This window comes from Microchirus variegatus (genome assembly GCF_963457635.1).
Source record: "Microchirus variegatus genome assembly, chromosome: 2".
Taxonomy (NCBI): Eukaryota; Metazoa; Chordata; class Actinopteri; order Pleuronectiformes; family Soleidae; genus Microchirus; species Microchirus variegatus.
In genome coordinates this window covers 29,811,700-29,836,937 of record NC_139803.1, presented here as the reverse complement: position 1 = coordinate 29,836,937, position 25,238 = coordinate 29,811,700, and the positions used below count along the sequence as shown (strand labels likewise).

General features: G+C 40.9%; 4 protein-coding genes across 6 annotated transcripts in view; 3 read left to right on the top strand and 1 right to left on the bottom strand.

Annotated features, from left to right (window-relative positions):
* Positions 1-4,115: 4,115 nt before the first annotated feature.
* On the top strand, positions 4,116-9,206 carry mns1 (meiosis-specific nuclear structural 1; the record flags this gene model as incomplete). The annotated part of the gene is made up of 13 exons (XM_083906421.1): positions 4,116-4,171; positions 5,330-5,451; positions 5,559-5,687; positions 5,880-5,893; positions 6,603-6,815; positions 7,167-7,294; positions 7,408-7,510; positions 7,691-7,920; positions 7,992-8,208; positions 8,291-8,398; positions 8,478-8,735; positions 8,842-8,967; positions 9,047-9,206. 13 exons carry the CDS (start codon positions 4,116-4,118, stop codon positions 9,167-9,169), a joined length of 1,827 nt encoding a protein of 608 aa, XP_083762547.1. The 3' UTR covers positions 9,170-9,206.
* A 2,084-nt stretch (positions 9,207-11,290) lies between these two features.
* atg9a (ATG9 autophagy related 9 homolog A) lies at positions 11,291-18,437 on the top strand. Of its 3 annotated transcripts, XM_083910857.1 has the most exons (21): positions 11,291-11,428; positions 11,689-11,744; positions 12,056-12,207; positions 12,289-12,332; positions 12,435-12,499; positions 12,588-12,737; positions 12,980-13,121; positions 13,232-13,372; positions 13,490-13,610; positions 13,711-13,886; positions 13,973-14,095; positions 14,213-14,400; positions 14,655-14,808; positions 15,253-15,432; positions 15,561-15,773; positions 15,863-15,893; positions 16,002-16,098; positions 16,385-16,502; positions 16,594-16,864; positions 17,009-17,154; positions 17,261-18,437. In XM_083910857.1, the coding sequence occupies exons 3-21, from the start codon at positions 12,105-12,107 to the stop codon at positions 17,267-17,269; spliced, it is 2,472 nt and encodes an 823-aa protein (XP_083766983.1). In that variant the 5' UTR covers positions 11,291-11,428; positions 11,689-11,744; positions 12,056-12,104; the 3' UTR covers positions 17,270-18,437. The 3 variants fall into 3 exon arrangements, with proteins under 3 accessions (XP_083766983.1, XP_083766981.1, XP_083766982.1); XM_083910855.1 differs by having other exon boundaries at positions 15,863-16,098; positions 17,261-18,436; XM_083910856.1 differs by lacking the exon at positions 11,291-11,428 and having other exon boundaries at positions 11,659-11,744; positions 15,863-16,098; positions 17,261-18,436.
* A 3,392-nt stretch (positions 18,438-21,829) lies between these two features.
* cUnh21orf58 (chromosome Un C21orf58 homolog) lies at positions 21,830-23,317 on the bottom strand (the record flags this gene model as incomplete). Its single annotated transcript, XM_083906409.1, has 6 exons — positions 21,830-22,075; positions 22,144-22,280; positions 22,453-22,741; positions 22,869-22,942; positions 23,113-23,167; positions 23,285-23,317. The coding sequence occupies 6 exons, from the start codon at positions 23,315-23,317 to the stop codon at positions 21,830-21,832; spliced, it is 834 nt and encodes a 277-aa protein (XP_083762535.1).
* Positions 23,318-24,466: 1,149 nt separating this feature from the next.
* Positions 24,467-25,238, top strand: part of pcnt (pericentrin) — a gene marked incomplete at its 5' end in the record, with an annotated part of 28,415 nt that continues 27,643 nt past the window's right edge. The window contains one exon of the mRNA XM_083906399.1: positions 24,467-24,514. Within this exon, the coding sequence (XP_083762525.1) occupies positions 24,467-24,514 (48 nt within the window). The remainder of the gene's footprint in view (positions 24,515-25,238) is intronic.

Here is a 25,238-nt window from a genome sequence, read left to right as displayed (position 1 = left end):
CGAGCTCGTCAAAATGGGGGGAAGGTAGCGCTGCCTCCGTGCTGGTGTTTCCCATTCACCAAGCGTTCATGTCTTCATCTCATGCTCAGACAGCTCCAACACACCTCTGCTGCGTCCGCGAGCGCGATGCGCGAGGAACACACACGAGAATGAGAGAGAGAGGGAGAGAGAGAGACAGAGAGAGAGAGAGAGAGAGAGAGAGAGAGAGGGGAGGGAAATCCGAGATGAAATATTAAAAATGTCCACGCCGGGGAGCCGGTGCACGGAGGGGAGCTGCGCGTGAAGTGTCCCGGTTTGCCAGATCTGCCTCGTGCCAGTGTGTGCGTGCATGCGTGCGTGCGTGTGTGTGTGTGCGCGTGGGGTTGGGAGAGAGAGAGGAGTCCACGGGCAAAAGTGAGCTTAAGGCTGTCCACCTCTCACACACACACACACACACACACACACACACACACACACACACACACACACACACACACACACACACTACATTCCCTAACCCCTAACCCCTCACCCTAACCTTAACCATCACAACTGGAAAACCCATATTAAGTGGTGTCAGAAGGTGAGGACCAACCAGAATGTCCTCACTTCCTCAGGTACTTAAGTTTTTGGTCCTCACAAAGATGGAGGACCAAAAATGAAGATAAGTACACTAACAGACGTCATGCACGTCCTAGCCCCTAACCTGCATATAACCATTACATCCAAATTACTAAAACCAACACTTAAACAACGTGAGGACCAGACAAATGACCTCACAAGGTCAACACGTTCCTCATAAACATAGACATTGGTCTTTCCAGTGAACTATACTCCTTCTATACTATATAAAGACATATTTACACACATCAGGTGTAGGTTTAAAACTTTACTTTAAGTCGGTCAGCTAAAGTCCATGTGTTTTGGGGGGAAAGAAACAGAAGAGATGACAGAGCATCTGTCCCACTTGGCCCAATTACAGGTGTTGATACTGAAGTGAACCAGACATGTCAACAGCAGCAGCAGCAGCAGTGTGTCAGCTTACATACAGGGGAGATGGAAAACTATTCACACAATAATTGTGTCTACACATTTAGCATCTCCTTAAAGGGCATTTCAGTCAATCCAGTGTGCACTTCCATTCAGAGTCGCCCCCTAGTGGCTATTTAATATAATCATAATTCTTCATTGGCTTCAGGAGGACATTACCATGTCTGTAAACTGTAGTTGATATTATATAGAAGATTCAACAGTCACATCTCAAGTAATTAAACTATAAAACCTAAGATTTAGACTTTATTTATGATCATTGATGCACTAACTAAAAGGTTTTCTGACTAAATATGATCAGCAAGAGCTTTCTAGCACATAATAAAGATGTCATTGAAATATGAAAGGGTGGGGTCGATATGAAGAGCCAGCAAAGTCACGTAAAGGAAGAAATCCCACAACACTCATTGAAGTGATGTCTAAATTAGCCACGAGGCGAGTGCTGTCAGTGCTCCTGACTCTCATGCTCCTCTACATCACAAAGAGAAGGAGTGAGAAGGGGGGCGCGGAGAGTTAATATTTCTGTATGATCTTTTTGGTTAAAAGCCTAACCCTCATGGCACAGGAGGAGGAGGAGGAGGAGGTGTAAGTCCAGGGTGAAAAACGATACCTCACACAACACACGCTGCACCCACAGATTCACCAGAGCAGGACACAGTGAGGGTGAGGATGAAAACAACACAAAGTGTCAAGCAGGATAACACACAGTGTCATCTCTGGAGACACCAGCTTGTGTGAATGAGATAGAAATAAGATAGACAGCTGGTTTATGGGATGTGGACTGTGTGGGCTTTCAGAAGAGTGGGCCGCAGGGGCCAGGTGCAGCTATCAGCAGCCCAGCAGGCAGAGGCCTCTCTGGTGTGAAGCATTGTGAGGCTCAGCCTGTTCCCCCTGGAGCCCTGGAGGTTTAAAGAGAGGAGGGGGGGGGATCCTGCATGCATGTGTGGAAGTATTATTTAGCTGTGCCTCCCATCTTTATCATTGAGACAGTCCAAAAGCTAGACCCAACAATGGGGCCCCCCGTTTTTGTTTCATGTGTGTGTATGTCCGCAGGGGATACGGGCACCCCCCCCCCACACACACACACACACACACACATACACACATAAATAACACTCAGGAAATGAGACCTGATCTTTATATAATCTCCAATATGAATTGGCCTTAAGGGAAGAGAAAAGTCTGTTAACACAGTCACGCTCATACACATTGCAGGTACATAAAAACTAGATGTAGTCTTCCGGCTCAAAGGATGAACAAAAATATATTGAGTAGCCACCAGAGGGCGCTCAAAAAGTTAGTTTGAATGAAGTCTATAGAATAATGTCGTAAAATCGCTTAACATTTTACTGAGGACTTAATGGTCTTATTCATTAGATTCAGCTCTTCTTAAATACAGGTCAGTTCCATTTAGATGATAACTGACAAAAATGCAGAACCTTTCAGCATGGAGTCTGCATGTTCTCATTGTGTGCATATGTGTTTTTTCAGGGTTCTCCAGTTTCCAGTCCAAAAACATGCAGAAAATGCTATGTCAGTTGGGATTAGCACCAAAGCGGTAGAAGATGAATAAATGAATGAATGACTGAATGAATAAAGCCCTAAAGGTAAGGTACACTAATTAAAACGCAATTTTTTCCATAAAATTGTAGCCTAACATCCTACTGTCTAAACACATCTATACTGCTATTTCAAGGTGAACCAAAACAAACCTGAATATATTTTAGATGTAGGTCTGCAGCGTGGAAGTCAGAGGACAAAATGCAACAGCTACAGATCTGCACAGAAATGTCCCTGGAGAGAAAAGGAGAAGGTGGGTGGGGGGATGTACTCGTAATTACATGGCTAAAAGCCATCGACCCAATCTTGTCTGACATGCACATGTGTACGGGAACGCGCGTGCACACACACAGACATTAGGAAGTCCAGGACATTAAATTTTTATTAGCAGGACAAGACCAGGACTGAGTGACCCTCTGCAGTGAAATGTGGGTACGAATCAAGAGCAGAACTCTGCTTACTCATCTGATCGTTGTCTTTCTCCTTGATGTCGCCCTCTCCTATTACTGTTACTCTGCATATACTGTGTGTGTGGTGTTGGGTGTAAATCACAAGGAAGTGTGTGTGCAGAGGACAAATCGTCAATAGTCCCTCTCTAGGTGAAACGCAGACACATTACTGAGGAGCTCAGACCGAGTCCGCTCATCCATGGCTGCTGAGTCTTCATGTAAGTGTGGAGAATCCTGACAAATAAGACTAACATGCACTTAATCTGAAGCATGTCATTTTATCTAAGTGGCGTGTGTGTGTATGAGTGCACGAGCTAACAGGCATCACTCATGGTGTCATAGCCAATCAGTTTTTACAGCCGGAGCGTCCATAAATCTCTCCTCATTCATTACCTTCCTTCTCTCTCAGTCGCTCCTCTTGTGTGACCTGACCCTCGTACTCCAGACACATCTGTTTACGTCCGTCTGAGAGGACACGCCGGATTAAAGCGCTGCAGAGAAGAAGAGAAAAGCCAGTGTGAAACGTCCCTCATTGGCACTATAGCGTGCTGGTAAAAATGGAACAATCCAAAACGAGGCCTGAGGGTCAAATCTGCTTCTCAACAAGTTCTCCTTTATCTAGAATGGTTAAAGAGAAACAAAGACAGATTGTGTGTGGACAAATTGATGCTATTTGTGTGAAATCTATTACATTTTCTAGAATGTTGTTTTGCAATTATTGGGTGGATGTTTAACAAATTATATTTCTTTTATTAGACATCACCATTATTTTATTTCATTACCCCTGACAATGACCCTGAGGTGACAAGAATTATGTGTTGTTATAAAAACCACAGCAAGCTTTATTAAAACCTAATTTTCATTTTCATCAATCTTAATTAAGGTCTCACACACACACTCTTGTGGAGATATAACACTGATGATTGAGGCTATTTAGTGTCTCTGATTTAATTTACTTTGAATTGCTCATAATATTAAACTCAATAAACATAAACCACGCACTATGTTTCTCGACTAAAAAATGAAGGGAAAACCAGGTTTTTATAAATGTGTCATTTGAATGTTATCCTTTAGTCCATGGACATCACGGACATTATGGACATCAAGGACATCATGGACATCCTACAGACTGAGTGAAAACTGCAGTCACGTATCTGAGAACTGGAGCTTTATCTACTCTAAAAAACCTTAAGTCGAAGATTCTGCTGCTCAATAAAATAGTTCCCATTATGAGAAACATATCTATAGAGACAAGATTTGAAATGATAGAAAACATCCCATTAGCTAAGCTTATCTTAAAGACTGTAAACAGGGAGGAAAAAGCTCTTTCCGTTACATCTCCATGGTGAACATGAAAGAAAACTACTAATCAAATGTCCTCCCATAATTTTATCCCCTCCCCATATACCTTCAGCTGATTTCTATCAGTCGTCACACACGCTGCCATATTTTCATCTGTATCGATTGTTAATACTTTGCCATTATTGATCAATAACCTCTCTGCCTGGTAAGCCAGTTTCAAGGGCGTCAGCGTGTGTGGACAAACGATGCGCACATTATCAATTTATGTACAATATCGAGCCAAGTCTGGATGGAGTCAGGACAAAGAGATAGGGAGGCAGGGACATGAGCAGAATTACTGGTAAAAATAGTAAATAATATGACAGATAATAAAGAAAAATATTGATTTCATTACTGGTAAAATAAAAAAAATGTGTTACACAGATGGTGGAAATTAAAAAAAATACAGAATATCAAGCGTCACTGGGATGAATCTGGTGTCAGAGTTCACTCCCAGAGGATCATCACAGTGATTCATGCATTCACGTCTATAATACGAACACACACACACACACACACACACACACACACACACACACACACACACACACACACACACACACACACACAGAGTGACATAATGGTGTCACCTGATCCGTATATGACTCATGCATCATGAAACCACATTTCAGACAAAAAGAAGTCGAGTGAAGAAGAAGGTTCAGTGTGAGGAGGACAGTGAGCGTTTGAAGTTACAATAATTACAATCATCGGAGCATGAAGTGCACGCTGCCACCGTTTAGCACCACAGACAAATATTAAATATTAATCTATTAGTGCCATGTCAGCAGAGCAAAGTTTCACCTCCTCTCCTCCAACTGTGAGGATGCGACGATGGAGGAGAAAATATCACTCAGAGACTGAAATATTGGAATGATAATAAAGAATCTTGAATCACCTTGTCGTGGTTGTGCTGAGCCTCACCTTCTGTGTGTGGGCGTGGCTCCCAGCTCCACTCACCCTGCACACCTGTCCATGATCAGCTCATCACCACTCCCAGTCTGCACACCTGCCTCTCATCAGTTCATCAACCTTGCAGTATATCTACCCCAGCTCTTCAGCCACTTGTCCAGTTTGTTGTCTCAACCTCTGTGGTAGTATATGTCAGGCCAAACTATTCATTTGCAAATTTAAAGTGTTTTTGTGTTTTGTTTATGACCTGTTCTCTTCATCTCCCAGGATCACTGCTTGTCTGCCTCCGGTTTCGCTTCTCCAGCAATGGCCCTCCTTCCAGTCGTCGCCACCAGATCTCCTCAAACATTCTCCACTCCATATCCACCTGTCCGTGTCCTACGTTTGGTTCCTTAGGTGAGTCGTAACAAACCTGCAGAAAAGCAAACATGTTTATAGACAAACTACAGTAATACCAGTGTCTGTGAGGCAGTTGGTGAAATGGCTTGTTTTATGTGTGATAATTAGAACTCTTACGGTTAAAATTGAAGTATCAAAAAATCAGATACAGGTTCAAACTTCTAAAGTTTTTATATTTTCTTTTGGCAGAAATTGAAGAAAAAGTAGTTTGTCTAACTTTGTGCAGGCATCTGGTTGTGTTTTGAATTGTCTTTCATTACCCCCAGATTGATTTACTTGTTTGTTTATGCCACCAGATTAAATTATCCAGCACGTTCATCTGCTTAATAATCAGCTGACGAGCTTTGCTCTGACAGACTCTATCCACTGGATTAAGTTGAACGAAGCCTAATCCCAATCAGACCAGATTAAGTTACGCAGATCACTATAATGGCTGGATAATTTGCCACGATAATCAAGTGTTTTCTATTATTAGTTATTCGTGTACTAGATTGTACTAGAATTTTTAGATTTTTCACATTCAAAAAAACAAACCGATACTAATTTTATATTTTGCCAAAACCGCCGGCGCACTGTTTGATTTAACCGGAAGTGATAACGCTCATTGGTTGCGCGGCGAGTGACGCGGCGTTCCCAGGACAACGACATTCCAAACAAGTGTTGAAACCCTCGCTTTACTGTCCCTCCACGCCGTCGAAAGTCACCTAAGGTTGTTCACAAGTTACAGAGTTTAATGAAAGACGAGTAAAAGGAGGCTGAAGTCAGCGGAAACCACCACAAACATGGTAAACGGACGCTAACGTTAGCCTGGCTGCTATATGCGCGCGGATGCACCGCGATGTTACCTGGACTAGCTTAATGCTGTGTTTAATTGTGCTTGTTCCGTGTTTTTTTTTACCTGTATCTGAACAGAGTCGTAACAGGACGTACAACCAGCAGCAGGAGAGGATCCGCTCCCAGCGGCAGAGTCAGGAGCAGCGGAGGCTGCAGGAGGCCCAGCGCGTGGACCGAGAGCGGCAGCTACTGGCCTGTCTGCGGGAGGAGGACAGCTTTGAGACGAGGAGAAACCTGCGCCATATGCAGGAGCAGCTCCGAGACCGGGACATAGAGAGCACTGTGCTCAAGGTACAGTCTGACACTACCTGCACTCTGAAGACCACACTAGTGGATGGTTTTCTCATTGATTTCAGACTTTATAGCACCATTTATACAAAGTAATGTCAAAGTTCTTCTCAGGATAAAACGGGACATACACACAGCGTTTTAAGTGAGACTAATTAACATTAACCCGTTTTTGAAATAAGGACTATTTGATGTAGACACTTAACGTATGTGAACCGAATAATAAAGTGACAATAGTTAATTTAAAGATTAACTTTTTATTGATGATCACCAATTGAACAAGAGACCAGAATCAAAAGTTTGACATAACCATAACGTTGGCATGTTGCCTCAATAATAATGGTTGACTTTCAGGCTGAGGAGGACCGAATAAACAGAGCAAAGCAACTTGAGCAGGAGGAGAGAATAGCTAAAGAGCTCTCCCGCATCAACTTTGAAAAGCAAAGAGAAGAGAAAACAAAGCAGCAAATCATAGAGAACAGGTAAACACACTTACCATGACGTACTGTGCATGTGTATTCCAAGTTGCAATAACTGTGATTTCACTGTTGTGCGGGCTCTCTTTTTCTGCTCTAATCTTTTGAAACCTTTTCAGCTTGGAACTCAGAGACTTGAGGTCAAAGCTGGATTCTGCTTATATGAACAAGGAACGGGCAGCACAGATGGCAGAAAAGGAAGCGATGAGGTTTGAGACTATGGTGAGCACTCAAACAGTTTCAGGTTTTCAATTTACTGAATGGAATTCATGTGGATTTTAAAGCACTCCTTGTTTAGACTGTTCACTCAGCCTTGTTAATCATATGGATTAAGATACTTTATTACATTTTAACAATTAAGGGAGACTTCATTTCAGAGACTTGTTTTTGTTCTGTCACTAGCGTGAGGAGGCAGACCTTGCCCGTAAAATGAAGAGCGAACGCGAGCAAGGGGACATTGAGCAGCAGATGCTGGAGCAGAAATGCCACCAGGAGAGGGCGCAGTATCAAAAGGAACTGGAACATCAGCTTCTGGAGAAGGAGCGTAAGAAGCAAGAGGCCTACGAGGAATTCCTCAGAGAGAAGCTGCTGGTGGATGCGATTGTCAAGAAGATTTACGAGGAGGATCAAATGTAAGTTCTTCAGCATAAATTCTTTTTCCTACAGTTTATAAAACAAACCTAAACCATGTACTACTTTGAAGGGAGAGACAGTTGAAAATGGAGAAGGTCAGAGCCACTAAACAGCACATTGAAGAATTCAAGAGACAGCAGGACGAGTGGAGACGCATGGAGCAGGAACGGATGGAGGCTGAGAACAGACGCATCATGGAGTTTGTGAAGCGTCAGCAGTTTGTGGAGGAGAGCAGAATGGCCAAGATGAGGGAGCGGGAAGATGCAAAGGAGCAGCTTCAGAAAATGGTTTGGAAATGGGCAGCTCTAACTTTTCAATGACTTGTTTCTGTAACTTGTACCAAATCTCATGAATGTCTGTCTTCTCTAGCTGTCTAAGAAGATTGAGGTGGAGAAAAAGCAGCGTGAGGAGATGGCGCGAGTCCTGGAGGAACTTTATTTAGAAGAGCAAGAAGAAGCCAACAGGCTGAGAGAAATTGTAAGTGTTATGGAACAAAGTTCAACAAGCTTGACCTTTTGACATATAAACTCAAATTTAAAACCTTTTCCTCCAACAGGAAGCCATGGAGAAGAAAATCAGACAGAGGCTGAGGATGCAGCAGGACCGTCAGGAGCAGATGGTTTTCAAAGAGATGCAGAGGCAGGCAGAGAAACAGGAGGATGAGGCCTTCAGGAGATCAATGATGGCCAAGTTTGCAGAGGATGATCGGATAGAGCAGATGAATGCCCAGAAAAGACGCATGAAGCAACTTGAGCACAGACGTGAAGTGGAGAAATTGATCGAGGAGAGGCGGCAGCAGAGTCAGGCTGACATGGTATATGTGACCCCTACGCGGTTCATATATTAACGTTAGAAATCAGTTTAAAAGTAGAGGGATACTAAAGTGCTTTGATAATGACACTTCAATATTTTTCTTCAAGGAACTGGAGGCTCGAGAACGAGAGATGGAACAGGAGAGGGAGGCGCTGCGGCGACAGATCATCGAAGAAGAGAGGCAGCAACTTCTCAAACGCCATGCAACAAACCTCCTTGGGTACATGCCGAAGGTATGAAGTGTATGCATCATAAATCTGTCACACAGCTTCATATTTGCTTGTGTATAATTGTCTGTTTGGCTCCTCATAGGGTCTGCTGCATGAGGAGGACCTGGAACATTTTGATGAAGAATTCAGGAAAAACTTTAAAGCCCGTCAGCACAACATCTTCTCTGAGGACAGCTGGGATGATGACGATGTAAGGTTGCAGTAACTAAAAAAGACCTTTATTGAAATAAACGATATGAAAAACTGACGCCTTTTATCAGGTGCCATTTGTAAAGCAGCACATGCTGAAAATAACTGCAATATTCTGTCGCATTTGGCTTCAAACAATGTTTGGAAAAGAGGTGTGAATCTTCTGAAAGTCACTTTTAACACATTTACAACAATTTGTTACTTTGGAAATGTATAACGTTGCACCTAAATGTTAAATCTTTCAGGTGAAACTAAATATTAAGCCAATATGCAAATTCACACTCACTGGAAGTACCAAAATAAAAGCTCAAGGTCAGGCAGTTTATAGAATCAGATCAATTAAAACCACCTTAGCGGGGTAAATAAACTTAAACATTGTGAGAACATGTTCAGAAGTGTTCTCGCTCAGTCTGTTTTACCAGGTGTGCATCGGGTGGAGACTTCAGCGTGCTTGGGAAAGCCATGTATCGGAATGCATTTTGCCAGAACATGGCAGCAGAGAAAACTAAAATATTTTTCGGTGTCCTGGAACAGTTGAGATCACTTGACGCAAGGAAGTAGTCATAGCATTCAAAAATTTGGTTTGTATTAAGATGACGCATTTTAGTCTGACAGCAACGTTGTTGGAAGTGATCAGCTCAACGTCGCTGCCAAACTAAAAAATGTGTCATCTTAATACACAAACCACATTTTTGAGTTCTAAATGACTAATTATGTCAAATGATCTTAACGGTGTTCTGGCACACCAGAAACATTTTTTTTTTCTCTACTGCCATGTTCTGGCAAAATGCATTCTGGGATACATGGCTTTCCCAAGTATGCTCAAGTTACCGCCAGGTGGATACTTGGTAAAAACAGGCAGAGTGAGAACACTTCTGAACATGTTTTTAGGTAGTTATCACAATGTTCAAGTTTATTTCCCCCGCTAAGGTGGTTTCAATTCATTTGATTTTATGAATGGCTTGAGCTTTTATTTTGGTACTCCCAGTGGGTGTGAATTTGCATATTGGCTAAATTAGTTTCATCTGAAAGATTTAACATTTAGGTGTAACATTAATTATTTCATTTCAACTATTGAATGCATTTCTACGTTAACAAATATCATTGTAAACCTGCTTAAAGTAACTTTCAGAAAATTCACATGACTTTTTGAAACAGTGTTTGGACCTAAATGTGACAATATTGCAATTTTGAGCATGTGCTGCTTTACAAACAGCACCTCCTAGATAGGTTTGTCAATATGTTATCTTGCTGTGGTGTTTCTTATTTTTTTCTCGACAATGCCAGATGTAGACAATATCAAAAATTATTCTTTATGGCAGAGTAGGAAAAGGGCTTTTCATTTCTACACACATTATCTGCCACCAAGTATAAAGATACATCTGTACGGTCTTATGCCACTGTCAAAGAGATAAGGTTTTATAATGACAAACCAGCGATTTGAGTCACAACTTTTTTTGTGCTTATTTCATGCATCTCAATGAAAATGCTGGAAATGAATTCAATGTCAGTGTTTCTTAGTGAAAGTATGGGAAATCAAAGATTTACATAAGTGATTATAAAAAAAAATGTGGGTTGTATATTTCTTTCAAACAGTGTTACCGTCTCGTGTTTCATGAAGTGTTGAAATTAGTTGAATTCAATAAATCATCAGCTGATTGAAAACACCTGTATGTCTTGAAGATGAGCAGGTGTGTTGTATGTTGCCAATCAATCAGTCTCCTTTTATATGCCATATCCACAAAATATTCATATTTTCCCTCATTGACGTCCATGTTTGTCACACTCGCGTTGATGGACACAGATGATGAGCCAAGTGTGGATAAATGAAAGCACTGCCTTCCCATAGGAAAACGAGCTGCAAGAGCATTTTCTTTAAAAAAATTAAATAAAATACATCGATTTTAAACATTTTTATTTCGCCACAAATTCAATTCAAGTTTTGAGCCAACAGATCATATCAAGGGGCCAGGCTGAGGTAACGCAGCTCTATGTGCGGCACTGTGACGAAACCCCGCCTCTGAACCAATCTGATTGGTCGATTGAGCTGTTCGTCAGTCTACTCGCCCTCTGATTGGATAGCGCTGCTGTCATTCAACTGTGCTCTACGTCACACACTATGCTAGCTGTTTGGAAAATGAAACTGGGTCGTAACCGCGTTTTGGCAAAGAGAAAACGAAAACAAGGCCGTTATTAGGAGACAAATAGAGGAAAATATCCCCGGCGGGGGTTTAGTGTTTAAAGCCGACCCTGTAAACACACGGACGACACACAGGTGAGTCTACGCGGCGGGATTTGGGAGGTGACGTTTGTTTTGTGTTGTTTTGTGGGAGGCAGTCAGGCCTGTGCTGTCAATCCACGACACAACAACACTTCCTCGCTCTGTCACAGCACTAATCACCATTTGTAGTCACGAAAAGTCCGCTGTCATAGACATGTTGTGTGGATTTAGCCTCGTGTCGTCCCTCAGTCTGCTGTGTTCTTGTGTTGTAACACAGGGAATCTCTCTCCTCTTCCTCTTCCCCTTTTTTTAAGGTGGGAATGTTGAGTAAACATGGGAGCTGTGGAGGACTAGCTGTGCTGAAAAGGAGGTAAAGCGTGTTTCTTTAGCTTCACTTTACCTTTGTGCTGAAATCAAACCTAGTATAAAGCATGTGTTACCTAAGGTGTGTCCTTTTAATAACCGCAAATCTATTCATTCAGTAACCATGGTGTATTTTTGACTAATATATTGTATTATAATAATGTTTAAGATGAAGATTACATACAAAAGGGGTGGGGGGGAATCAATTTACAATTGAATCACATATATTTATTATAGGTATATTACCTCTATCCACCCCCATTATATAAACTATTTCTCTTTATGACTTTAACACCGTTTCTCGTCTCTGTTCTCAAGGATGTGGCGGTAGATTTGTCTTCTTGGTGAGACTGAAGCTGCTGTCATTATGGCACACTTTGAGACCGAGTACCAGCGTCTGGAGGCGTCCTACAGTGACTCTCCGCCTGGAGAGGAGAACCTGCTGATGCATGTGCCTGAAGGAGCCAAATGTACGACAAGCATAATCAAAGAGTATCACAGGCAGTGATGAATACAGGAACACTTTACTAATAAGAAATATTTCTTTACAGCTCACTGGCACCACATAGAAAACCTGGACCTGTTCTTTCAGAGAATATCCTTTTTTATATATTTTAATATTCACTAAATTCTCTGGACGCTATGACATCTCAACTCAAATATTTCTCTATTCGTCCTTGTCCTTAACGTCCTGCACGTCTATAATCTGCATCAGAAGAATGGATTCACCTGTATGCTGCTGGGGGAGATCTTTGAACTGGTGTATGTATTCTTTCCATCTACAAATATTAGCATATGATGGTTTTTGTGCATTAAATGTATGTTTCCTTCTGTTTCTCCACCTCTGCAGACAACTGCTGTTTGTGGTCGGCTTTACAGTATTTTTAGCGAACTGCGTAGATTATGATATCCTCTTTGCCAACAAGTTTGTAAATCACACTGACTCATCTAAAGTCACTCTGCCTGATGCCTTTCTCCCAGTGAACGTCTGCAGTGCCCGGTGAGTAAAACATTTGTTATTTGAACTTAAGGAATGTTGTGACACACCTTTTAAAGAAAAAGTGACACGTGATCATTTAAGTAGATTATCTAACATCATGATATGATGTGTTATTTTCAGTGTACGGAAAATACATTCACCTTTTGTTTCTTGCTGAATGCTGCGATTCCCCTTTTTGTTTTACCTTCTACAGTTCTGCTCTACAGAATCTGTAGTCACTGATAAAGCTTTTTTTCCACTAGTATCCTGGACAACGTGTTTGTGATGTTTGTGCTGATCATCTCTGGGGTCTTCTGGTTACATCGTCTGGTCAAGTTCATCTACAATGTCTGCTGTTACTGGGAGATCCGATCCTTCTATATCAACGCCCTGAAGATGACAATGGTGAGAGAGACAGACGACTAATGTCAAATTACTGTACAAATTTAGATTTTAATGCCAGTCTCATATCATAACACAGACTTTGTTTTCTTCACTGTCCTTGTTTTTCTCAGTCAGAGCTGCCTTATGCAACATGGCAGGAGGTTCAGGCAAGGATAGTGGAAATCCAGAAGGAACACCAGATTTGCATTCACAAAAAGGAACTCACAGAGCTCGACATTTACCACAGAATCCTTCGCTTTAAAAACTATATGGTGTGTTCCATGGTGTTTAAATGTAAAAGTATTAATTTATTATTAATTTATCACAGCTGCTTGTAAACATAAGGAAGTGTTGCAACATTTAAACCAGAACCTCCTCCATTTCTCAAGGTTGCCATGGTGAATAAATCACTCCTTCCTGTGCGATCTCGACTTCCTGTACTTGGGGAGTACGTATTCTACACCCGGGGTCTCAAATATAATTTTGAGCTCATCTTCTTTTGGGGGCCAGGTCTGTGTGTATTCACACTTCTGCCTTGTTGAACACATTTCATCACCTATTTTATATATATATATATGTGTGTGTGTAAATGATATATGTTTCTCTGCAGGGTCTCTCTTTGAGAATGAGTGGAGCCTGAAACCAGAGTACAAACGAGGAGGCAACAGGCTGGAGCTGGCTGACCGGCTAGCGTCTCGTATCCTGTGGATTGGCATTGCAAATCTGCTGCTGTGTCCGGTCATTCTTGTGTGGCAGATTCTCTATGCCTTCTTCAGTTACACTGAGGTAAAAGCTGCAGTCAGAGACACAAACTATTAACTTCCTTTTTCCTTTCGTGCTTGGATGATAGGTTGTTGTGTGTCTGTGTGCAGGTGATTAAGCGAGAGCCTGGTTCCCTGGGAGCGAGGTGCTGGTCTCTCTATGGTCGCTGTTACCTGCGTCACTTCAATGAACTGGACCATGAGCTCATGTCTCGCCTCAGCAAAGGCTACAAGGTCAGTGAATTGGCTTATGTTCCAACAGCGGATGCTCTGAAGCTGCATGTGGCACAATATCACATGATATTAAAAGGATTTTTGAATGAATATAATGTTCTTTTTTTCTTTATCTAGGCTTCGAACAAGTACATGAACTGTTTCCTCTCACCTCTGCTGACAGTGGTGGCTAAAAATGTTGCTTTTTTCGCCGGGTCTCTCCTGGCCGTTCTCATTGCTCTGACCATATATGATGAAGATGTTCTGGCAGTGGAACACGTTCTCTCATCCATCACACTGCTGGGAGTGTGCGTCACAGTCTGCAGGTCAGGATTCATGTGAACATGTTCCTCTGTCTGCTCTTCTGATCTATCTACATACATATGATTAATTTAAGGGAAATGCACATATTTATCAGTAGAAAATGATTTGTCAAAAAATACTTAAAGGCCTATTTTCATTATGGTCCAACAGAGAAGATACTGTATAACTATACCTCTTATATTTATATATTATATATCCATATTTTTCCACATACATTTAGATAGATTCTGATTCACCACTCTCGCTCTTTCTTCAGGTCATTTATTCCTGATAAGCACATGGTGTTTTGTCCTGAGCAGCTGTTGCGAGTTATCCTGGCTCACATCCACTACATGCCTGACCACTGGCAGGGCAATGCACATAGATATGAAACCCGTGACCAGTTCTCACAGCTCTTCCAGTACAAAGCAGTGAGTAACAAAGAAATCCAGACTCAGTATTTATATTTGCACCAACTTAAAGTGTCAATACTTCTTTTAAGTTATTATATCATAGAAAGTGAGGCACAGCATGGAACAAGAGTCCATGCTCGGCTTATAACCAGAAAAGAATCCTGAGTAATTATTGTAAAAAGTCTTTGTCCCTTTCTGACCAAAGGTCAGGTGTCTCCCTATACAAGAGAATGTTATCTTGAGTACCAAGGGATTAATACTTCCTGTTTGTAATTGTGTTGTCACAACGTTTATGGCAACCTAAAAATCTTTACTATACAGTTAAATCACAACAAATCTCCAACACCTCACTCAAAACAAACTTCAACTTTTCAATCCCATGTTCAGTTGCTCAGTCCTCGACTGTCTATACAGAATCCAGTTATAAAAATAACTATAAAATAATGCTCTAATTCTGTCTAGGTTTTTATTCTGGAGGAGTTGCTGAGTCCAGTTGTGACTCCCATCATCCTCATCTTCTGTCTGAGGCGAAAGTCTCTGGAGATCATTGATTTCTTCAGGAATTTCACCGTGGAGGTGGTGGGCGTGGGGGACACCTGCTCCTTTGCTCAGATGGACATCAGGCAGCACGGACACCCCGCGGTGAGCGACAGCCATAATATGTGTATACTTACATGCTTACAGAAGAGACATTTATTTTCATGATCAATTTTTTATGAATGGGGGAGCGTTGTGTGTCTCTGATTTATTACTTCACTCCCTCTCTCCAGTGGATGTCAGAGGGGAAGACAGAAGCTTCTATCTACCAACAGGCAGAGGACGGAAAGACAGAGTTGTCTCTGATGCACTTTGCCATCACCAACCCTCAGTGGCAGCCTCCGCAAGAAACAACACACTTCATCAGCCAGCTGAAAGAAAGAATTCACAGAGAGGCCACTGGGGCTCCATCAGACACACATCCACTCTCACTGTCAGAGTCTGAGGTACGGAGTGAAGCTACTGGTCATTCCGTTTTTTCTTTCAGAGGGGATGCATCTCTGTGTCAACCACTCTTTCTCTTTCTCACTCTTAGCCGAAGAGCCTCATAGCAAACCTCTTGACAGGTCCGACTACGCTGGGCTCTGTTCATTTTGGCAAGGAAAGCTTTTTGACCAATCATGCAGCAGCTGGCATCAGCGACGGAGCGTCTGCCTTGTGCTCGCTTTCCCCAGTCAGCGGCAGTTTGCACCTGAGAGGAAGTCTGAGTGCAGCTCACAGGAGCGCTGGCTGCTACACGTCAACCACGAGCAAGGCAATGGCAGGCTCTGGGTAAGGAAGTCATCCCTCTCTATGCTTAATTAATCACATAAATTTTATAGTAAATTGCAATTAATCGCATATTTATTACAAGTTAAAGATTTAGTTTTAAAGTCCATATTAGTAATGGAAAGCATCTCTAAACAGTGTATATTCATTGGGAATCAAATTAAAGAAAAGAAAGTAACCCTATGAATTTGATATTTAGATTTATTTGATTACAGCTCTCTATTTTTCATCTCCTCATCCCTGTGTTTTTTTTTAATCTTTATATCCTAACCTCTCTGCGTCTATGTAGGACTGATGCTCGAACTGTGAGCTCAGGCAGCAGTGCATGGGAGGGTCAACTCACCAGTTTGGTCCTATCAGAGTACGCCTCCACTGAGATGAGCATCCATGCACTTTACATGCATGAGGTAAATACATACAGAGAGGCTGGCTTGTAAAGTTGATGATATCTGAGAGATCCATTACCTGTAATATCGCCTGTGTGTTTTGTCCTCGCAGCTTCATAAACAGCAGTCCCGCGGTGAGATGTCTCGTCACACCTGGCACAGGCAGGAGAGCGACGAAAGCAGCGACAGCATTCCCGACGAAGTGAGGAGTCACACCAGCCCTCCTTCGAGGAATTTCCCCCACTCACACACCTTCCCCACCACAGTTTCCAGTCCGAACACCATTCCCTCCTCAGCTTCAGCCAGCAGCAGTAGCACCATGGGCCAGGACGCAGCGTCATCACAGGATGGTAGCCATCGGCGATTTAGTGGACCTACTACAGGTGTTTGCAGTTACCTATATATATAAATACATATATATATATATATATATATATAGACATATACATATACATATACATATACATATACATATACATATGAATATGATTCTATTACATTTTAACAACCACACTGTTTTCTCCCAGACACGTTTGGTGCAGGGGGGAGAGTAGTGAGGTCGGCCCGCGTCCCCATGGGAGGGTGGGCAGAAGAAGTTCAGGCAGTAACACGGCACCATGACCCAGTACCAGAGGAGAGCTCTGAGGATGAGATGCCCCCTCACATACACAAGGTGAACAGTGTCTGTGTGTTTGGTTGGGATACGTCTACTTTTCCTGTGTGCACCACAATTAAAACCATTGTTTTTCTTTGTCTCTCCCTTCTGTCTTTCTCTTCAGGTTACATAACTAAGCCGTGTTATAACGTATCAGCGCCCTGCTGTCATAAAATCATAATCATTGACTGAACCTCTCTCCAGGATTGATCCTTTGACAGAACAAATTCTCATGCACTGAAAGCATCCGGACATTGACAGACAGTGAGCCTAAAACGTCATGTTATGACAAGGCAAGAAGATCAGAACTGCCCTACAAGAATAATAAGTTGTGTCCTAAAGCCGTCAATCACTTCAGATTACACTTGTTTTTATAATGAAAGTACGTGTTGCTGAGTAACTGTAATTCTGAACACCACGGGCATAAAACATGAAGCAAATTAACCAAATTGTGCTCATATACAAATCAGATCTCAACTGGAAGCATGTGTGTCTCTCTCTAACAATATCAACATGATTCACCACCTTTCTTATCACCTGAAGTTAAGTGCACAGACTTGTATCATGTCAATCTGCTCCTGTACCGACAGCAGACGCCTGTGCATCCTGCTCTGTTTGCAAACCTGCCTCCTTTTTAATGTCTTTGTGGATTCATGATTCATAGCTAAAGATAGGAGGGACTTTGCACATGCTGCACTGTGTGACAGATGCTATCACATCCATACAACAACATTATTAATCAGTTTTAAGGCCAGAATAATTTCACACATAACTAGAGACGAGGTATACAGGAACATTCAATTTTTACCCTGGTTTATTATTTACCATTTGCTGTATAGTTTAAAAGATATTGGGTAAATGGTGTGGTAGGCAAACGAGGCTGTTTAAAGCATGTAATAGTGACTTATGTGTCTAAAGCAAGCCCCTGAGCACAAATGCATGACTATCATCCACTCATCTTCTGTTCCACATCCTGCTCCTTCACAGCATGACCTTCATCTGTGACCTTCATCATTAATCCACACTTCTTCATAAGGGAATATGCACTTTAACAAGTTAAAGCAGAGGGTATCACTTCACTCAGATTATATGTTTTCATACATGTGTTTTTATTGTTTTATTTATCAAACAGGGATGTGCCATGATTAACACAGTGAAGAGTTGTGTATACTGTTGTGCATTTGGTTTGGGTTTGGTTAATAAAACCTGTCACACAAGCTTGACTGAGAATATCGTCACGCAGTGTTCCAGTGCTGTAAAGTTAAATTCAAAATTAGTCATGTGAATATTTTGTACAGCTGTAATTTCATCCATTAAAGACAATGCATTGATTCTGTGTGTAAACTGGAAAAAGCGACAATTATTGAGAGACATGATGAGGATGAATGTCTTATGTGTAGGCTCAGAGCATGGATGTATTATAAGAACTTATCATTTCATTTCATTTAGTTTAACTTCTATAGATCCATGACGCTGAGTCTGTTGTCTGTGTGGGGAGAAAATAAATCTTAGGAAAGAAATGAAAAAAGGGAAGTACACACCATTTCTTGTGGTTAGCGCACCTGCATTTGCAGCAAGAAGACTCGGGTTCGAGCTCCGGTTGGAACAAGGGTCTTTCTGCATGGAGTTTGCATGTTCTCCCCGTGTGTGCGTGGGTTTTCTCCGGGTTCTCCGGCCCCCACAGTCCAAAAACATGCATAATGGGAATTAGGTAAATTGGACATTAAATTGACCCCTAGTTGTTAGATGGTTGAATGTTTTTTTGTCTGCCGTCAGGATTTAAGCCAGTAAGCATACGATCGTGTTTAGCCGTTAGCAGCCCACAATACCCTCTATGTTCACTAGGTTCTTAGAATACTGATAATTAGTGAAGCTACTCAGCAAATAGAACGTTTCAAGAATATGCTCCCTGTCACCTGTCTGTCGAGCTGCTGTCGTCGCGTGAGAGCCAATCAGATCGCGTATCGCTACCAAGAATTCTACCACGAATTGACCAATCAGATGCCGCCCTGCTACCAAGAATGGCGAGAGCCAATCAGCTCTCGCCGTCGGCTACCACGATATGACCAATAACAATCGGTATTGCTACCAAGATTTGAGCCGCTGCTTCGTCCAGGACAGACATAGAGTTTGCTGCATTTACGTGTGTTTACAGTAAGTTTCAAAGTGTTTATATCATATTTAATATATATTATTATGTGGAAATAAGATGTTGTATACATACGGTGCTAGTTATCCAACACCCTAACGTTAATCATGAACATTTCATTCATTTGCGTTGCATACTGCGAACGAACGACTGTAACATTAACAGACGGACAATTCGCCATTTATTTTAGCACGCTGACAACAATCACAACTTTAAGCTAGTTTGAAATCGTGTAACTTCACTACACTGTTAATAAATGTTAAGAGTGACGTTAGGACAAGATGGACGTGTATTTGTCACACAGTTTAACAACGTAATAGTTTATTGTTTATTTAGACCCCCTGTTATCTAAAGCAGGCCAAAACAGATGTTTATGGAGAAGTCAATGTATTTTTGATTGTTTTATGAACATGCTAATTTATTATATTCTGAATGATGATAAATCCTAAAAAGAAGAAGGTAAAAGCATAATCATACATTCCATACAATACATTGTATGAACAGAAAAATATATTTGTAAGGCAGATACACTATTAAAGTTGGAATGATTTTGTGTTCAGACACACTTTTAATATTTATTTATGTGTTATCAGATATTGATCAATAAAGTTTTGAGAAGATATACACTTTATCAAGAATAAATCACATTGACACAATCATTTCATGAGAAGAGGTAAAAAAATATTTGATTCCAACTTTATAGGCAACAGTATATACATAAACATACATTCATGTCCCCACACATGCATATACGCATACTTGTACTTTCACACATACCTCCACGCATGCAGCCATCCTTCCATCTATACATACATTACAAGGTAGACTGAGTGAGAAGTCTACCAATACAAGATAAAAGTATTTGCAGCAAGATATCAGACTAAGCATATTTTAACTGTCGTTGTTTGTTTTTGTTCCAGAATTGTTTAAGTTACAGAATGGATCTTAAATTTAGGAAGAGGGGAGACGGTCGTGCCTTTTGTTGCCGCCTGTCCTTTTGAGCCAACTCCTCAACCAGCCCCACAACCTCTCCTGCCTGCGCCCCAACCTCTCCTACTTGCACCGCAACCAATGCTCCCTGTGGTAAGAAGAGTGACACCATCACCTGCAAGCAGTGTAGGAGGGAGCGGGACACTGCCACCCACCAGCACTACTTTGAGTGTACGGGAAAATGAGTGGAGGGCTTATGGAAAAAAGAAAGGTGCTCCACCATTATAATTTAGAAAAATTTAATTTATGTGGTACTCTGTCTGTGTGTATATATATATATATATATATATATATATATATAAGGTGGTCTGTTTTATATGTACTGTATATATTGATGTATATTGCTATAAGCTGTTCTGTTATATTGACCATTTCACTGGAGTTGCATTATTGCTTACATGTGTATATATTTATTAGAATGCTCACTCATTTTTTAATGTACTGATTGTATTACTGTTTTTATTTGTTTCTAATAAATTTGTATTAAAATTACTTTGTACATTAAGTTTTGTTTTTCATTCAAATACGATGCACATCATAATATAAAATCCTTTATTAGTCCCATGCACAAATTTGATGTGTCTTAATGAATATATTGCTTAATCATAATGGTAAGTAAGGCTTACATAAAAAGAAAATGGTAACCTTTTACCTTTTATATTACTGGTAATAGTCAATAATTGTGCTAAACAAAATATTTTAATGTTAACATACAGCATACATGTTATAATATAATGATAACAGTCATTACGATAAACCAAATAAATACTGAAATGTTTACAAGCAAAAACTGGTTAATTAATACCGTAACCATCTATTTACATGTAGTTTGCAATTGAATAAGTTCGGGCAGACACGGGATTTGAACCGCGACCGCGAGGGTGATACCTCGACGACCGGGGAGACACGGGATTTGAACCGTGACCGCGAGGGTGATATCGCGGCATTTGTGGTTAGCGATACCTCGACAAACACGCGATTCAGGACAATTCTGTTTTTGTTTGTCTAGAGGTATGTATGTATCTACTTATTGTCTAGCGAACGCTCTCACAACAGAGCCCGGATAGCTCAGTCGGTAGAGCATCAGACTTTTAATCTGAGGGTCCAGGGTTCAAGTCCCTGTTCGGGCGAACGTTTTTTCAGATTTTCGTTTAATGATCTTACACAAAAAATAGAATAAAGTCAGTACTTTACTGTCTCTCTTTGCATTATAACGTGTAATAATAGTATTTGACACTTTAAAAATTGTGTATTTATTGTTTTGGTTTTTTAGTGTTGATGCTATTCAATTAATCAAAAAAGTAACATTTGTCTTTTTTGTCAACCTAGTCTACATTTTACCAACTTCAAGCTTATCATGTAGAGAGTTGACAGCTATAAAACATTTTGACATCCATTTAACATACTTTTAGCTGTTTAACCATTGTTTTGCAATCGGAGATTCTCCTCCACAAGCTTACACCCAAACAACAAAGGTCTCTCAGAGAGAAGTCTGAGTCCTGCAGAGACAAACACAAATATATTTGGTAGTTTTAATTCAATATTTATCCGTGTTTATACAGTTTTAGTGTTGTTATAGGGAAGCTTACATGTTGATGAGTGGTGGGAGTGTGATAGGTGATGTAAAGAGGACGGGTGACCCCCTGTTTGTCCTGCTGGGACAGGTGACGAGGTCGGGCAGTTGATAGGAGGCAGCTGTGTTGCCACAGGTGTAGGACCATAGTGATGATGATGATGGACAGCACCTCCCCTTGGTCTGAGGTCTGGCCTTAAAAGAATAGGGTTTCCTTGGTAACTGTCCTGGAAACAGATTAAGGACTTTGTTGAGAGACAGCGATGACAGTTTGACAGTGTGTGTGTGTGGTTACCTGCTGAACATGGGGAGCATGTAGACTGGGCCCCCTGGTTGGCAACAGGGCCACAGGTGGTATAGCTTTCAGCATCATGTTGTGCATTATAATCTGATGCATCTGGGCATTTTGCATCAACATCAGCTCAACCATGTCTGACACGCAACACACACACACACACACACACACACACACACACACACACACACACACACACACACACACACACACACACACACACACACACACACACACACACACATTCACAAGACTGTGAATACAGGAAGTCTCAAATAAGATATATATCTCTATGTGCCATTTGCGTACCTTCTTTGATGCTGCCTGACCGTGTTGCAGGGTACGGCTGAGGTGAAGGAATCTGATGTGGCAGCTGTTGTATGATGCGTGGAGGCTGAGGATGAGGCACGGCAGGTAGTGGAGGTGGCAGGTAGGGGAAAATTGAAGCAGGGCGGAGGATGTGAGTGGGTACCATGGAGGAGAGAGGTGGAGGTGGAGGTGGAGGTGGCTGGGGACCAGGGAAGAGATGTGACTGGTACTGTCGTCGTGAGTCTCCCCAGGTGTGAGGTCTGTTAAGATCTAATAATAAATGCTGCTCCTGCAAATAAATCGTCACAACAGCAAGTGAAAGTGTGATTGTTTTTACTTCTTGGAAATTCTGGACACTTCACCCCACGAACAAAAATGTATAATTTTGAAATACAGACAAAACTTCTTGTACTGACCCTCAGTCTTTGCAGCAGGCCCTGTTTCCGCCTCAGTGCACCCTGCAGTGCATCCAGATGCCCATCATAACTCCCTGAACACAAGAAAATCATATTCTCACAAATAACATATTACTGTTGCCCATGTGTACTATACAGTGCACATGTAGTAGGTAAAATCCCACATATAATATATTTTATCATATCTTTTTATATTATTTAGTTTATATTAATATGCATATTTATTTATAATTATTTATCTTACTTGCAGAGTGGGCAGATTCTCTGTCGTCCATATCACGTTTCTCTGTTTCCAGTCTCTGTGAATGTAAACAACAAATAATGTTTTACTTAGGAATTTTAATTCTAAAGGGGAAAAATAAGCAAATTAGGTTCAAATATGATAACTTTATAAATAACAAGACATGTTCACCTACCTTCTCCAGTAGTTTGAGTCTGAGTCTTGTCATCTGATCCACCACTGAACTGCCATACTAAGATTTCACAAAGGAAAAAATACTCTAACTCTCTAACTCTAACACACACAGTGTACTGGATTAACAATTATTAGTTACAATACTGGACTCTGTGACACCGGATATACTTTTAATTTGAGTGGATTTACCTCAAGTCCTGGCATAGGGAGTCAAACAAACTTGTGTCCACTTTTGTGTTTGAGTCACATCAGCGGTTGTCATGGGACACAAATGTTTACCACTGGCATCTATTCATAAGTGGCACACCTGCTCTGTTAGCGAGAGACAGAGACAAAGGTGTACGTTTTTCAACATTGAAAAATGTTAAAACATCGTTTAAGACTTTAATTTTATGTTCAGTTCTTTATTAAATTTAATAAATAATTAATGTCTCTGCTAATTTATACTATACTCATAATATAGAGGTGACCTATATTATCAGCCTAGACATGACAACTTTTGCTGATGTATTTAGATGTATGAAAACAAAAAAGTGCTGATTTAGGTCATTAACTGTATGGGGGGAAAAAAATAAAGAAAATTAAACTTACATTTTATCTTGCTATCTTGAACTTGAATTGTGACTAGTCATAATGACGTTGTAGATATCTATAATGACAAACCCCATACACATGAATGGCAAAAGTGACGTCTTCCTGACGAGTAAAAACCGAATTGCAGATATGTGTAATTGTAGTTTTTACTCGTTAAAATGACGTCACAGATATCTGAACTGGTAATTCCAGATAGTCATACATGGCGATTAAATATTAAAAAGTTCCAGGTTGATATTAAACGACTAAATTTTTTTTTTTTAAAACCCAAACAAAAAAAACCTACATAAACTATTTCACAGGTTCCGGGCATTGAGTGACGTATGTGGTTTACAAGTGACGTATGAATACATTAAATACCGCAACGCTATTGGCTAAAGCTGCGGGCTCGAATGATTCCATTGGCCCATTCATTCAAGTTGACTCGATAAGGGCGGAGTTGAACTTTCTTGGCGGCCATATTGAATGTTTTCTGTTGACAGTTGTGTTTGTGCAGCAGCAGCGCGGATATTTTGTCTTTTGCTAACTTATGATAGACTTCCTGTACTTTCTGTCCCCTCATCGTTAATGGTTTCGTTTAAATCGAGAGATGGATGAAGATGAGCGACAGAGGAAACTAGAAGCGGGGAGAGCCAAGGTTTGTACTAACATTTGACGTACGCCAACATTTCATGCTAGCAGTTAGCTAACTCTTTTGTCATAGCTTTGCATATAATGTCCACTGCTGAGTCCTAACTTTGTCTACAACTATGTCCCTGGCCTCCATAAGGTTGCATTATTCGCTTTCATGTTGCTTAGATTCTAAACTGCAGTCGCTCACGTCATTCATTTGTGCGCACGGTAAACATTAGCCATGAAGTTTGTTCGGGGGTAACCATAACAATTATGAATGGACCGCAGGGCCATGTTCGAATCGGCCGATATTAAGAATGATCACGATAAATAAAATAGTAAGTAGTTAAATGTGCTTTTACAAGTTTTACAACAGAAAACTACTCAAACCAAACGTTAAGAAACAATAATTTTACACATGGAAGGTACAACATTCAAAGTAATTGTGTTGAAGCAAGAAGCAACCTCAAATATTGTTTATTACCTGCCCAAACAGATTAATATTATACCTTTGTTACATTGCGATTGCAGAACATTATATCATTATGTATATTGTTATTGAAGTATTACCCAAACACTTTAAAGAATGACAAGCCATTGCAGCCCTTATATTATTGTTCTTCAAAAATGTATTAGTTGACCCCCCTAAAAATCTTGTTTGACCCATTTGTTGGTCCTGACCCGGGCTTTGCGAATGATGAGAAAAGTAGAAGCTGGTGAGAGAATGCCACATGGGATAGTCTTTGGAA

What these genes read in the sequence shown, in the direction of transcription:
- atg9a (XM_083910855.1), top strand. Translation starts at nt 12,105, where the DNA reads ATGGCACACTTTGAGACCGAGTACCAGCGTCTGGAGGCGTCCTACAGT. An exon ending in TGTGCCTGAAGGAGCCAAAT is followed by an intron (nt 12,208 to 12,288) that starts GTACGACAAGCA and finishes ATTTCTTTACAG; the next exon opens with CTCACTGGCACCACATAGAA. An exon ending in TCTCACTGTCAGAGTCTGAG is followed by an intron (nt 15,774 to 15,862) that starts GTACGGAGTGAA and finishes TCTCACTCTTAG; the next exon opens with CCGAAGAGCCTCATAGCAAA.